This window comes from Plectropomus leopardus, chromosome 24 (genome assembly GCF_026936395.1).
Source record: "Plectropomus leopardus strain MGB_pleo_1.0 chromosome 24, ASM2693639v1, whole genome shotgun sequence".
NCBI lineage: Eukaryota > Metazoa > Chordata > Actinopteri > Perciformes > Serranidae > Plectropomus > Plectropomus leopardus.
Genome location: NC_142199.1, coordinates 17,414,777 through 17,428,581, shown reverse-complemented (window position 1 = coordinate 17,428,581; position 13,805 = coordinate 17,414,777). Strand labels below are relative to the sequence as shown.

General features: G+C 34.9%; 1 protein-coding gene and 1 long non-coding RNA gene across 4 annotated transcripts in view; one reads left to right on the top strand and one right to left on the bottom strand.

Annotated features, from left to right (window-relative positions):
• The first annotated feature begins 1,122 nt into the window (after positions 1–1,122).
• LOC148185527 (uncharacterized) overlaps positions 1,123–13,805 on the top strand; it is a 214,197-nt gene continuing 201,514 nt past the window's right edge. The window contains exons 1-2 of the long non-coding RNA XR_015775836.1: positions 1,123–1,327; positions 1,395–1,446. This is a non-coding gene — a long non-coding RNA (uncharacterized LOC148185527). The remainder of the gene's footprint in view (positions 1,328–1,394; positions 1,447–13,805) is intronic.
• Positions 8,754–13,805, bottom strand: part of nlgn4xa (neuroligin 4 X-linked a) — a 102,775-nt gene continuing 97,723 nt past the window's right edge. For 2 of the 3 annotated variants that reach the window (XM_088074199.1, XM_088074198.1), the window contains one exon: positions 10,798–12,352. In XM_088074199.1, coding sequence (XP_087930325.1) covers positions 11,461–12,352 — 892 coding nt within the window. In that variant the 3' untranslated portion in view covers positions 10,798–11,460. The other variant, XR_015775835.1, reaches the window with a different exon arrangement.

Here is a 13,805-nt window from a genome sequence, read left to right as displayed (position 1 = left end):
GTGGTCTTTTACTTTACATTAATCCCACTTTTCTCTAATTTACAGGTAATTTTCTTGTTATTTTTTTTCTGTAATTATGTTTCCGAATATTATCTTTTTTAAGCACCCGTTTCAGGTCATGTCTGTTTTTATTTATTAATTTATTTTTAAATAAATATGTAATGTAAAAAAGTAAAAATTCACAGGTAATATTCTTGTTATTTTTTAAGCACCCGTTTCAGGTCATGCCTTTATTTATTTATTTAATTTTATTTATCAATTTATTTTATTTTTATTTTTTTAATTTATCCCTTTTCCCCTAATTTTCAGGTAATTTTCTTCTTTTTTTCTTAATTTTCAGCAATTTATTTGTGGTCTTTTACTTTACATTAATCCCACTTTTCTCTAATTTACAGGTAATTTTCTTGGTTTTTTTTTCTGTAATTATGTCTCATAATATTATCTTTTTAAGCACCCGTTTCAGGTCATGTCTTTTTTTATTTATTAATTTTTTTTTAAATAAATATTTAATGTAAAAAAAAATGTAAAAATTCACAGGTAATATTCTTGTTATGTTTTTAAGCACCCGTTTAAGGCCATGCCTTTATTTATTTAATTAATTTTATTTATCAATTTATTTTATTTTTTTAATTTATCCCTTTTCCCCCTAATTTTCAGGTAATTTTATTGTTATTTTTTTAAGCACCCGTTTAAGGTCATGCCTTTATTTATTTATTTAATTTTATTTATCAATGTATTTTATTTTTTTAAATGTATCCCTTTTCCCCTAATTTTCAGGTAATTTTCTTGTTTATTCTGGATATTTTACATGCTTTTTAAAAAAAAAAAACAAAAAAAAAACATTTTTGTCTTTTTAACTAATTTTCATTCCTTTACTTGTACTTTTTTTTTTTTTTTTTTTTTTTTACTAATTTCTCATTATTATTTTTTTTTGTCATTCCTCCTCAGGTTTTTCACTTTCAAGGGGTTTTTATTTTGGTTTTATTCAGTCGCTCGCTTTTCTCTGTGAATGAAATGTACATCCTGAACAAAGATTTGCTTGCTTTGCATCGTGGTTATTTTATTTTATTTTATTTTTTTAAATTTTTTAACTCTTTTATTTGTTTTGTTACTGCGTCCTGTCCTGCTGCTGCCTCTGTGTCCCTCTGTCTTAATTAGCTGCACCTGCAGCTTGTTATCAGCCTCCTCCTCAGTGCATCAGCAGTGTGTGTTCAGTCTCAGGCTCTGTGTCCTCACTTCAGCTCTGGATCCTCACATTTCACTTTTTTTTCCATGTTTTATGCTCCTGGAGGTTTTATTTGTGCTTCCTGCAGTTTCTGAACTATCTGTAAGTTTATTCCCTTACATATTTTAAATTTGTCCTGTTGTCCTCTCACGTGTCTCATCCGCTTTAGGTCCAGTCCTGCTCCCTCTCCCCCTCTGCAAGATGACGCTCTGCAGCCATAAGTGAGTAAAAAAACCTCCGAAACACAAACTATGAAACTTGGAGCGATAGCACTTTTTTTTTTTTTTAGTGCTGCTTTCAGCTTTTACAAATATTTAAACATTGACCCTGAGCAAGTTGTTAGAAAGAAATAATGTGTAGAAATGTGTAGATTTAGATTTTTTTTTTTTTTTTTTAAATCGGGAAAAAGGCATCTTAAGCACATTTTTCAAGGTAATTTTCCTTGTTTTTTTTTTATTTGTTTTTCAGTTTGTTTTTGTTTTTATATTTTCTTAGGTAATTTTTTGTCATTTTTTGACAATCGTCCAGCGACGTCAGTGTCGGCAGCTGGAATCGGGACACTTTTTTGCGACCAAATTCTTCCCCGATTGTCCGCCAAGTCGGGCAAACAGATGCGTCCCGACTTATTTCCCACGTGCTGAGTTTGGGCCAGTCCTGGGCCAAATCTGGGCTACCTGGGATTCAATCTGGTCATCGTTACATTTAATCCGATGCACATAAAAAAAACATGTTAATGTGATAAGCAGTATTTTTGGACCATTCGTAACAGTGTGTAAACCTCACTTTCTGAATGTGAAACATGAATCAGCAGTTGGTAACCGTCACATAAATGTAGTACTGTAATAGTTCATGTACTTTCACACACCCCGGAGATTACCTGAGTAATTTCACAGCATCGTTTTGGTGTTTAAGTCTCACTCGGGCGGTGTCGGGTATTTACGTCAAGAATAATTCGATTCAATTATAAAACTCCACAGACTAATCAACCGAATGAAATGTTGACCCTCTGAAGGCTTTAATTAAATCTCACTCAGATGGTTGACAAGCAGGTGAAGATTTTTTTGCTAATATTGAGCCCAAGGATTGGCTCCGAGCCCAAATCTTCCTTTAATATCCTGCTCCAGATGCCTCCGCTGAGCCTCGTCTAACGCTGTTAAAGGACTTCTGAAATATAGTGTTTGTTACAGTATTAATTCATTTCAATAAGCAGTCAGTCAATTCACGAAAAAATGAATTGCTGATTATTTTTCTTTAATTTTTGCCGACATTTAAATCTTTTGATAAAGAAAAATAAATAAATAAATAAATAAATTAATTAATTAAATAAATAAATAAATGAATAAAAGTTGGGGGGTATAATGGGGGGATTTTTTATAATTGTTTGTTTTTGGATGTTTTTTCCTGCGCTGTTTTTTTGTGTGTGTGTTTGTTTTGGGGGCTGGTATTATTTTTATTTATTTACTTTTTTTGTTTATAATTTTGAGGGGTGTGATGTTACTTACTCAATTTTTTTATTTTTTTTAAATATTTTTTAAAAAAAAAATTTTATAATTGACTTTTTAGGGCGTTTTTGTCCTTTTTTTTATATATAATTTTGAGTTTATCTATATTTGTAAATAATTTTGACCTCTGATTTATTTATGATTTACTTTTTAATCATTTTTAAATTTGGGGGGTTGTTTTTCGTTTATATCATTTCTATTTTTTTGGGTGTTTCTTCCTCCTGTTTTTTCTGGATTTTGTTTGTTTATTTGTTTGTTTTTTGGTGCTTTTTTGAGTTTTGGGTCTGGTATTTTTGATTGGGTTTTATCTTAAATAATTCAAAATATTTTTTAGATTTTATTTTTCATAATTTAGAATTTTTAGGTTGTTTTACTTTTTATAATTTTAAGTTTTTTATATATATATATTTTTGTAAATATTTTTGACCTCTGATGATTTATTTATGATTTTCTTTTTAATCATTTTTAAATTTGTGGGGTTGTTTTTCTTTCACATAATTTCTATGTTTTGGGTGTTTCTTCTTCCTGTTTTTTTCCTCTTTTTTGCTATTTGTTTTTATTTTAAATAATTCTAAATTTTGTTTATATTTTACTTTTTTGGCTGTTTTACTTTTTATAGTTTTGAGTTTTGGGGTGTTTTTTCATTTTCTTTTTTTTGTAAATCAATTTGACTTCTGTGGGTGTCTTTATGTTATGTGTTTGTTTTTTTTTAAATTTCCATCTATATTTTATTTTAAATTTGGGGAGTTTTTATATATTTTTTTTCTTTTTTAATAAAGTTGAATTTTGATGATGCTTAATTTTAAAAAAGAAAAACACACACTCAAACTCAATGTTATAAGAAATGAAGAAAAAAAGGTTTAAAAAAAATCTGAAACATGAAAAAAGAAAAAAAATTAAAACTGTTTCAATTATAAAAAGCAAAATAAATGTTTTTAAAAATGAAAAAATAAGCAAACTTGAATATAATACCCACAAAAATGATTTTATTTTTTTATTTTAATTAAAGGCTTAAATGTTGGCAAAAATTAAATAGTTTCCTAGCTTTAAAAAAAAATGTTCATCATGAATCGCCTGATCGATAATATTTTTTTTTAAAAAAACCCTTTTTTTTGTTTTTATTATGCAAAAATATTAATTCTTAAGTAACTAAAGCTGTCAGATTAATGCAGTAAAGTCAAAAAGTACAATATAAACTGACAAAGTGGCAGCATGTTACGCCTTTTGACAAGAATGCTTTCAAACTTCACCATGAATCCCATGATCCTTTGCCGCCATTGTGGGTCATTTACGCGGACAACAAGTGGAAAACGTCCCAGCTGCCAGAAAACTGCGGAGGAGGCCGAATGTGAGCCAGAACGATATTTTTCCAAAAGCTAAAGACGTAGAGGGGGATTTCCGCAGGCCATTACCACCGCACGGCTCTCTCGCCACTTAACCGCATATATATTGACTCTGAAGATTTCATATTCATCTATTAAAGGCTGCAGCTACCCAGGGAGGCAAATGCAATCAACTGGCTTTGCTGCTGAGGTATTTACCTGCATTTTAATTCATGTGTGGGGAACACAGCAGAGGCTCTGTGGAGCTGGTCACACACACACACACACAAAACCAGCGACTGGTAACCCGTATTTTCTTGTAACGATTTTTCTTTTCACGCTACTTTATAGTTTTACTCTACTACATTTTAAAAAGGGAACTATTTTATTTATTTTTTATTATTTTTTTTTTTACTTTGCTATATTTATTTAACAGTTTAGTTACTTTACATATAAAAAAAAATCTTCAAAAAGGTTTTTAAAATATGCGGTTTTGTTATGAGTTGAATTAGGAAACAGTTTAAACAGGTCCTGCTGCAACTGTGAGTTGATAAATCAATCAGTCGAATCACAGGAAATTAAATGCTAACTATTTTTGACAAACTTTTTATAGAATTTTGAGTTTTGGGGCTGTTTTTTTTAATATATATATTATTATTTTTTTAAACTTTTAATAATTCAGAATTTTTGGTTGCTTAATTGTTTGTTTGTTTTTTCATTTAATTTTTTTTTGTCTTTTTTATATTTTGACTTTTGGGGTATTTTTTTAAAAATATATTTTTAATTTTTTATATTTTTTCATATTTTCTTTTATCATTTGTATTTTTTTTTAAATCACTTTTAATTTTTTTTTCATTTAATATTTTTAGGAATTTTTTTTTTTTGGTCTTTTTATATTTTGAGGTTAGGGGGTGTTTTTTTGATATAATTCAGAATTTTTGGGTGCTTTTTCTATCTCTACAATTCAGATTTTCACTTTTAATTTTTTTCCAAATGATCTCGAGATTTTTTTCTATTTTGATATTTCTATTTTTTTTTCTAATTTCAGTCTTTTATGGATGTTTTGTCTTTTTTCATAATTTTGTATAATTTTTGGTGTTTTTTTTTTTTTTTTTTTTTACTCATAATATAATATAATAATTAATATAATTAATATAATATAATAATATAATTCTGAAATTTTTGGTGCCTTTTCTATTTCTTATAATTCTGATTTTTCTCTCCCTTTTTCCACTCCTGTTTTTTATTTAGACATGTTTTTAATTTAAATTTTTTAGTGATTTTTTTTGTTTTTTTAATAATTATAAAAAATAATAATTTTGTCTTTGTGGTGTTTCTTTTATTATTTTGAGTTTATTTATTTTTTATTATTTGGATTTTTTTAAACAATTTTGATTTTTGAAGGCTGTTTTTTTTATCATTTTGAGGTTTTTTCTATAATTTGGGTTTTGGAGTTAGCTATTTTTTATACATATATATATATATATATATATATATATATATATATATATATATATATATATAGCTGAGTTTTTTAAGCCCATTCTTTTTTATTTTTTTACTTCTCATACTTTAAGTAAATTTTCCTAATTATTTACTTTTACTCCAGTACCAGTTTGAATGCAGGACTTGTACTTGAAACAAGTATTTTCACAGATTGATATTTGAACTTTCACTAAATTAAAGCCTCTGAAAACCTTTTCCACCCCTGGTAACACCTCAGCTCTCTTTCCCACTCCCCAAACCACACACACACACACACACACACACACACACACACACACACACACATTCACATGAAACCTTCATCTCTGCCCGCTCCCATTTGGTGCACTACCTTGTCACCGTGGCGATCGATATGCCTCGGTAATGGCTGCCTAGAGAGCGGTGCGCTTGAATGACAGCTCTGGGACCGCGGTTGAGTGATGGAGCGCTGTTGCCAGCTTAATTAACTTCCAGTCGAGTCCCCAGAATTCACATTCAGCCCCCCCACCCTCCTCAACCGTACCCGCCGTTCTCCCCCGAACCTCCGCCGCGTTACCCTGAGCATAAACAACATGCCAATTAAAAGGGCGCCTGCACACTGCTTTGTTTGCACTCAGAAATAAACATCCATCCGAGTACGTATACGGCTTGTTTTTGCCGGATTATATATTATGGATCAAACAGTTTTGCAAATGAAAACTTTTCTCCCGTAAAGCAGATTTTCGAACATTTACTTGCGGGGAAGCTTTTTTTTTTTTTTTTTTTGCAAATGTCACGGGAGATTGTATGGAGACATCCACTGCGCCTCAGTAACTGCAGATTACTATTAAAGATTTCAATTTTCCCCCTGTCACTTCGGTTTTAAGTCAAAAGCTAATTTGCTTGGCTTGTTGCAAAAGGGATCGATAGATTGAATAGTGAGAGGGGGAGGCGAGGCGGCGCCGGCGGTGGTGATTTGGAGACAGTTTTAGTGAATACAGGATGCTGGGAGGCCTGGATGCGAGTATCAGGGGAGGCTCGTAACCACGGCAGCAGCACTCTTTGCTATTCAGCTCAGAAGTCTTGTTTTCCCCTTACGGAGCACAACAGCAATCCACAAAGGCGGAGAAAAAAAAAAAAAAAAAGTCGGAGAATTTAGCTTAGCTGGCAGAGCCCAAACTGTTTGCAGATGCAATTCAATGTTTCAAAAGTTTCAAGAGCTAGATTGCCGGTATTGATTGAGTTGAACTCAATAAGCACCGCACAGCTGCATCGCTGCAACAAGAGTCAATTCAGCTTCTGTGGAAGTGAGAGTTTTTGTTGCATCATAGGGAAGCAAACATTCGCCCTGAACAAAAATCCCACCAAACTTGTTTCTCTGTAAATTCTCCAATGAACGCCAGCGTGGAAGTAATCCTCCTTTACAGTCAGAAACCAAATGGATATTTAAGCTCGAAGGCAACACGTTGCTGCCAGTTTGGCAATAGTTTTTCTTTGGTTTTTGCCTTGCCTTCACGTTTTTTCATTCTCAAGACGTAACATGTCGCCGCTTTGCAGTGGACTCCTGCGTCTACATATTACACCCTAGCTATCCTTTGCGCGTCTGCTATTGATATTCGAGGATGCCGTAAATTTTAAAATTTTCACAGACCTCCATGCTGCTTTCCACTGTTTCTTTCCATGTTTTCCGTGATGTTTCACATAATGCACCAGAAAAAGCAACAAAAACAGAGGCACGCTCATCTACTGCAGAGCTGCGTACGATGTTTTCATCCTTTGTCATCACATATTGCCACTTTGCATCGGACCTTAACGTCTTCACATGATGCTGAAGGTATCCTTTTGCGTCTGCTGTTGACGTTCCAGGATGCCGCTACTCCTTATGTGACATTGTTACCAGCAGCATTTCAACCTGAGGCAGTCCAGCAGCATATCATGCAGACGCCACATAGTTCCGTACGGCTGCGTCCTCAAGTTACGCCCTTTGAGCGTGTTTCATGCTGCTATGGAAGGTGTCACCCAACCTTTCGCCAGCATAGTATAACACCATGAGAACACATCTTTTCTGATGCTGTCCAGCAGCGTATCAAGCAGACCTGAATTGTCACTTTTGGCATCAGGATATATAAAATATACTGAGCGAAATGTGCAAAATATCACTTGATATCGCATTTTAAAGAAATTAACATCAGAGCTCTTTGAAACCTTGGCAAATTGGCTTGATTTAAAAAAAAAAAAAAATTGAAAGAGGAAATGACCCAAAAACAATAGCAAGAAATTAGTTTAAAAAAGTGTAAAAAAAAAATAATAAAATAAAAATACCTGAAAATTTGTTAAAATGTCATACATTTAAAAAAAGAAATTAGTTTTAAAAAGCAACAACGAAATTACAAAATGTGTTTAAAAAGCAATTTAATAAAAAAGGAAAGTAAAACAAAAAATGTGTTTTAATGATTCTATAAAATAATTTAAAATCTGTAATAATGATAATTATAAATATCAATCTTTTTTAAATTTTTCTTTTTTTTCCCCCCCGAGACATTTTCCCCTAGCTTTCCAAAAATCATTTTCGAAATGTACTTATTTTGTGCTCATTGCCTTTTCCCCATGTTTTTGAAGGAATCACACCAAATTTGCTCCATGTTCAAAGGTCTAAATACATGCACTCTTGATAGCAAAAAAAAGTAATGTAATGTCACTCTAGGTTCTTAAATGGTTAATATCTGTGTGAATTTTGACTTCAGTGTCACACAGTGTGAGTTGCACACACCGTTACATTTACAGTGTAAAAAAAGGTTCCCTTTTATCCGAGTTTTGTGTAACCTCAATGTTACTATAATTTGTAAGGGTTTTTTTTTTTCTTTGTTTTTATTTGGATACTTTTCACACCTCTGCAAACGTTGACGTAGAGCCAGGCTTTGAAATGATTCTGTGAACACCAACTTTAATTTAGCTAATATGCCGGTCTATTCATTTGCGTCATTAAGTGTCTGAGGGCCTATTTATGCACAATGACTACTTTTCTGCATTCAATAGTTCCTCTCCTTTTCTTTCTTTGTGCTATTACTGACCAGCTTGGGGTTTCATTGACAGCAACTGAACAGTAATTGCAGAGCTTTTGAAAATAATTTGTAAGGGGCATAGTGGTGAGAATTGAATTGCAAATCAGGGATATATTTGACGAAAAATATAATAAAATGTACTTTAAAAAAAACAACGAGAATTTCAGCAAAAGGGTTGTATTCTTCCCCAAAACAATCAAGATACAGTTACAGTTTACGTCAATGTCTGCCCTATGCCCTGCCATATGTAGCCATGACAGATGACAGTGCTTAAAATATTAATGTTCTGATGCCTCACACATCTTTATCCCAGCACCTATGATCTTTGACCATTGTCCTTTCATCACTTCATCATTATTTCCTAGAAAAAATTTTTTTGGAGACAATAGTTGTCATAATTAATGTATGGGCTCTTGAGTTATGGCGGCCAGAAACATATTGTGTGAGGTGAAGGTGACCTTGATCTGAATACTTGATCTTTAAAACCTATTTAGCCTATTTAATAACTTTGACCACCAACATCTAATCACGTAATCATAAAGCCAAAGTGCACATCTGTGCCAAATTTAAGGACAGTCCCTCAGGGCCTTCTTGACATATTGCATTCATTAAAATGAGACAGATGCGGGGTCACAGTGACCTTGACCTTGTACCACCAAATTCTTAATTTTTTACTCCAAGTTCATGTTTGTGCCAAAGTCAAGAAAATTCTTTCAAGGCCTTCTTGAGACATCTTGTTCATCAGAATGACAGAGATGCAAGGTCACTGTGCCCTTCACCTTTGACCACATAAATCTGATCACATAGTCAAAGTTGACATTTGTGCCAAATTTGAGGAAATTCCCTCAGGTCACTCTTGAAACATTCCCTTCAGGAAAATGAGAAGGATGCAAAGTCCCAGTGCCCTTGACCTTTCACCACCAAAATCTAAAAACTTGTTGAGTCCAAGTGGACGTTTGTGCCAAATTTTTGGAAAATTTCTTAAGACCTTCTTAGGATACTCCATTCTGGAGAATGAGATGATATAACGTCAGAATGACTTTTACTACCAAAATCTAACTAGTTCATTGTTGAGTCCAAGTGGACGTTTGTGCCAAATTTGAAGTAGTCCTCTAAAGGCGTTCTTGAGATATTGTGTTAATTGCTGAAGAACCTGAAAACATACTGCTTTATGCCACAACTATTGGGGTGCAGATGCATAATAATAGTCCATCTTATGAATTAAATTAATGAAAATTGTGAATATTATATTTATATTTCAAATCCCACCGACTCTGGCACACTGGTCCTTTGAATATACAAACTTAAACCAAAACATCATCGACATCAAACAATCACAGACATCCAATCACATTTGCTCTCGCAACCACACAATTAATTAAATCCTTCACATTTCTTTTTTTCTCTTTTTTTCTTTTTTTAGAAAATACTGTGATATTTTATTAAAAATGTTGCAGAAAAAGTTTATACAGGTGTCCAGCCAGAAATATCTCTATTATCACTTAAGGCAAAACCGCAAACAAAAATAAGACAAACTAAAGATTTTTTTTTTAAAACTCTACATTAAAACCCTTGTTGTTTTTGACTGGTTTAGGGACCAAATGGCAAGAATATATCTTTTTTATAGAATTTACAAATGTAGCTTAAAATCTTCTGGATTTATTTCCATTTTTTTTTTAATAGGATGCAAAACGGAAAGAGAGTTAATGATTACTTTTGTTGTAATTTTATAATAATATCATTAATATTTACACTCATTCACTTGCTTTTGTAACCCAAAATATCACAAGCCTGGCACAATACTTTACATATTGCTAGCATCTGACAATTTGAAATATCTAACATATATTTCTTTACAAACATATCCAACTAATATTGATACAAATAAAAAAAAAAAAATCACTGCCTTTTTTTATTTCTAAATAATACATTGCTGGTCACATTGTAAGCTCAGGCAGCGCTGAGGTTGCAAGACAGAAAAAAGCCCACAAAGAAAACGATTGGAAGCAGAACAGGATGACAGCAGGTGACGGGATCAGTCCTCATTGTCAGACAGGAGACGTGTCTGAAAATGGAGAGTAAAGCTCTTCCTGGACATGCAATGTCTAAAAAGTGGAAACAAAGCAACGCACAAGACAGTTACTGTATGTGATGACCCGCAGACGCACAGTGTGCAATTCTCCGAGGATGGGATTGTGTTCGCATTTTGGTCGTTCTGTGGGAAAAAAAAAAAAAAAATGAAGGTGTGATCAGAAAAATGAATATATATTTACACGCACCGAAACAGAAAAAAACAAGCTGAAAAAAAAAATCTCAGCCAAAGTAAAAAAAAAAAAACAATAATAGAAGCTCTTTTAATATATTTTTTTTTTCCTTTTTTAATTTTTTTTTTAATTTTCACACACAACTATATACCTTCTTTCTTTCTTTTTTCTCTTTTTTTAAAATTTTTTACAAAGTTTTCTTAAATACATTTCAGGCTGGGGTGTAGAATTCTGTGCCCAAGTCAAGGTCTCCGATGCATGAAGGACCATGAAAAGATTATGTTTCCGACGTTCGATTGTTGGTATGTCACAAAAGCTTCTGTTCTGTTTTTTTTTTTTATAATTGTAAGAATATCAAGAGTCATCCCCTGTTGCCTTTTCTTTTGGTAAAACTCCTCGTGGACCTTCCGTTGAAGCTCGGCTCCAAATCGAGTTATTACTACAATAACATTCACTTTGAGTATCGTCATGAGTCCATTGTCGATTTATTCTGAATATGCTTTTCAAGAAGGCATGGTAGCAAAATAACATCTTCTGAGTCTGTGCTTCGCGCAATCAGTCACTCATGCCTTGCGAGGTTGGAATCCGAAAGGAATCGGGCGCCATCCGGTCCCAGTGGAGCTATACCCGTGTGGTGGAGTGGCCGTGGGGTAAGTTGGTACTGTTCTGGCTGCCACCAAAAGTATTGAAGTTGTGCAGAGGCTGCATGCCAGCCAGTGAGTTGGGGATCATGGTGATGGTGCTCGGTGTCATCAAGGGTATGTCGTCGGGCGAGCGCCGCAGGGTGAGGGTGTAGTCGGGCGGGCAGGTGAGGCGTAAAGTATCGTGGGTCTGCATCGACTCGCACTCGTGGTGGTGCTCGTGCTCCAGCTGCTGCTTCATCTGCAGAGTCATGAGCTCCTCGCTTTGCAGGTGCGCAACGTCGTTGGCGGTCGAAGGTGCGTTTGCCGGAGTTGAGTTGCGCTGAGGGGTGGGGACGCGCCGGTTGGACTCGTGCCGCCGCTTGTCTTTTTTGTAGTAGAGTGCGGCGAAAGCGAGGATGTTCAGAAAGAGCAACGAGGCTCCAACTGCAATGGTGACGCTGAGCTCGGTGGAGTAGTCCCTCTTGGTCTCGATCACCACGGTGGACTCATCGGTCAGATCGCCACTCTTGCGCTGGTCCGTGGTCTGTTTGGTGTTGGCAGGTGGGACCCCTGGGTGGCGGGTGGTGGACGGCCAGTTGTTTTTGCCAGGGAAGCGCTTGGTGTAAGGGTACGGCGTGGTGTCCTGCGGGGGGATTTTGGTGGTGGTGGATACGTATTGAAAGAATTCATTGATGTTGTGCAGATGCGGGACCAGTTCTAACCAGAAAGCGACCTTGGTAGCACGGTAGTGGTCTCGGACTCGAGGTTTGAGGCCAATGTGAAGGTAGAGCTGGTCTTTGGGGTTGTACTTGGTCCAGGCTACCTCCTCAAAGCGGTTGGGTTTGGTGTGGATGAACTTTGTATCCTGCGGGACCGGTTGGTTCGGATCCCTGAAAGAGGCAAACAGAAGAGAGAAAAATCAGTTCGATCGAAGTACCAAACTCTTACTTGTACACAAAAATAATTCATACGGCCACTTTCATATTGCATTCACCATCTTAACTATTTAACTCTTTGAAACCCTTAGTGACACCACTTTTTGTGTGCTGCTTTCAGGTGCCCTTTCACAAATATTTAACCCTTTAGAACCTGAATCAGTTTTGCTGTACTGTGATAAAATGCCTTTAACAAGCATTTGAACCTCTGAAACCTGAGAAAATTGGTTTGATTTCTTGGGAAAATACAACAAAAAAGGCAATGAGCAACTTGGCAAGAAATGTCAGGCAAAGTGAAAAAAAAGTGCCAAAAAATTACAAAAAAATATTTTTATTCCTTTTCCTTTTTTGTTTCCTTTTGGTTTTTTGTTCTTTTTGGAGTTATTTTTTAATGTGTTGCTAATTGCCTTCTTCCAAAATTTTGCTCAGGTTTATAATATATAATGACCTTTGTTTTTATGTGACTGCGCCTTTTTTCTTCTTTAAAACCACATTAAAGCAGCATAATGCTACATTTCAGCAATATAAGCACTATCCAGCACTATAACTATTAGATTCACCGAGCATTAGTTTGTACTTGCAGAAGATTTATTTCCCCCCAAAAAACCTCTTTTATTTTAATGCTCATTGTGTCCAAAGCTTTTGAGGTGACTGAATTTGAATGCACGAGCTGCCACAATGTGTCCTTTGCACGCCAGCGACAGGTTTCCAGGTTTCGTTGTCACGTTTTCTTAATATTCCGTCTCACTTAGGGAGTTATTTTGCTGTAGTTTCGAACAGAGCCGCATCTCTGGTGACTTTGTGGAAGCGATTTCATTAACTTTGGAAGGGTGGCGGGGGGGAGTGAAGGCTAGACAACAACCTTGGAGCCGACACACTGAAGTGCTTGTGTATCTGAGTGTGTGTGTGTGTGTGTAGAGTGGGTGTGTATGTGAATACTCAAGAGGACGAACTCATCTCGAATCACACGCTTCATTTTGGGGGCCATTGATGGACTGTTGCCTCGCTATAGGCAACAAACAGCGAGGTTGTGTTTGTGTCGTATGGTTAAAAGATGAGTGTGTGCGTGTGTGTGAACACTGTGCAGCCTACTTTAGTCCAGTACTACTTTAGGTAGGTGTACTTGAGTCTAACAAGTCCTCCAACTCTGTTTGTCCATGTAAGCTGTTTGTCCCGACTCTCTAATACGACCCTCAGGAGCGTTTCCGAAAATAGCGTCTAGTGTCATACCTAAATGACACACTAAGGATCCATTTTTAATGGTCCGCCAGTGCCTCCATTGTTATTTTAATATCAGTTTTTGGAGTATTTTCAAATGCGTTGTATTCCTAAAATCTGTGCGACTTGAGCTCAGAGGTTATATAAGTCAATAATTATTATGGATAAAATGACTCAAATTGTGTGATAA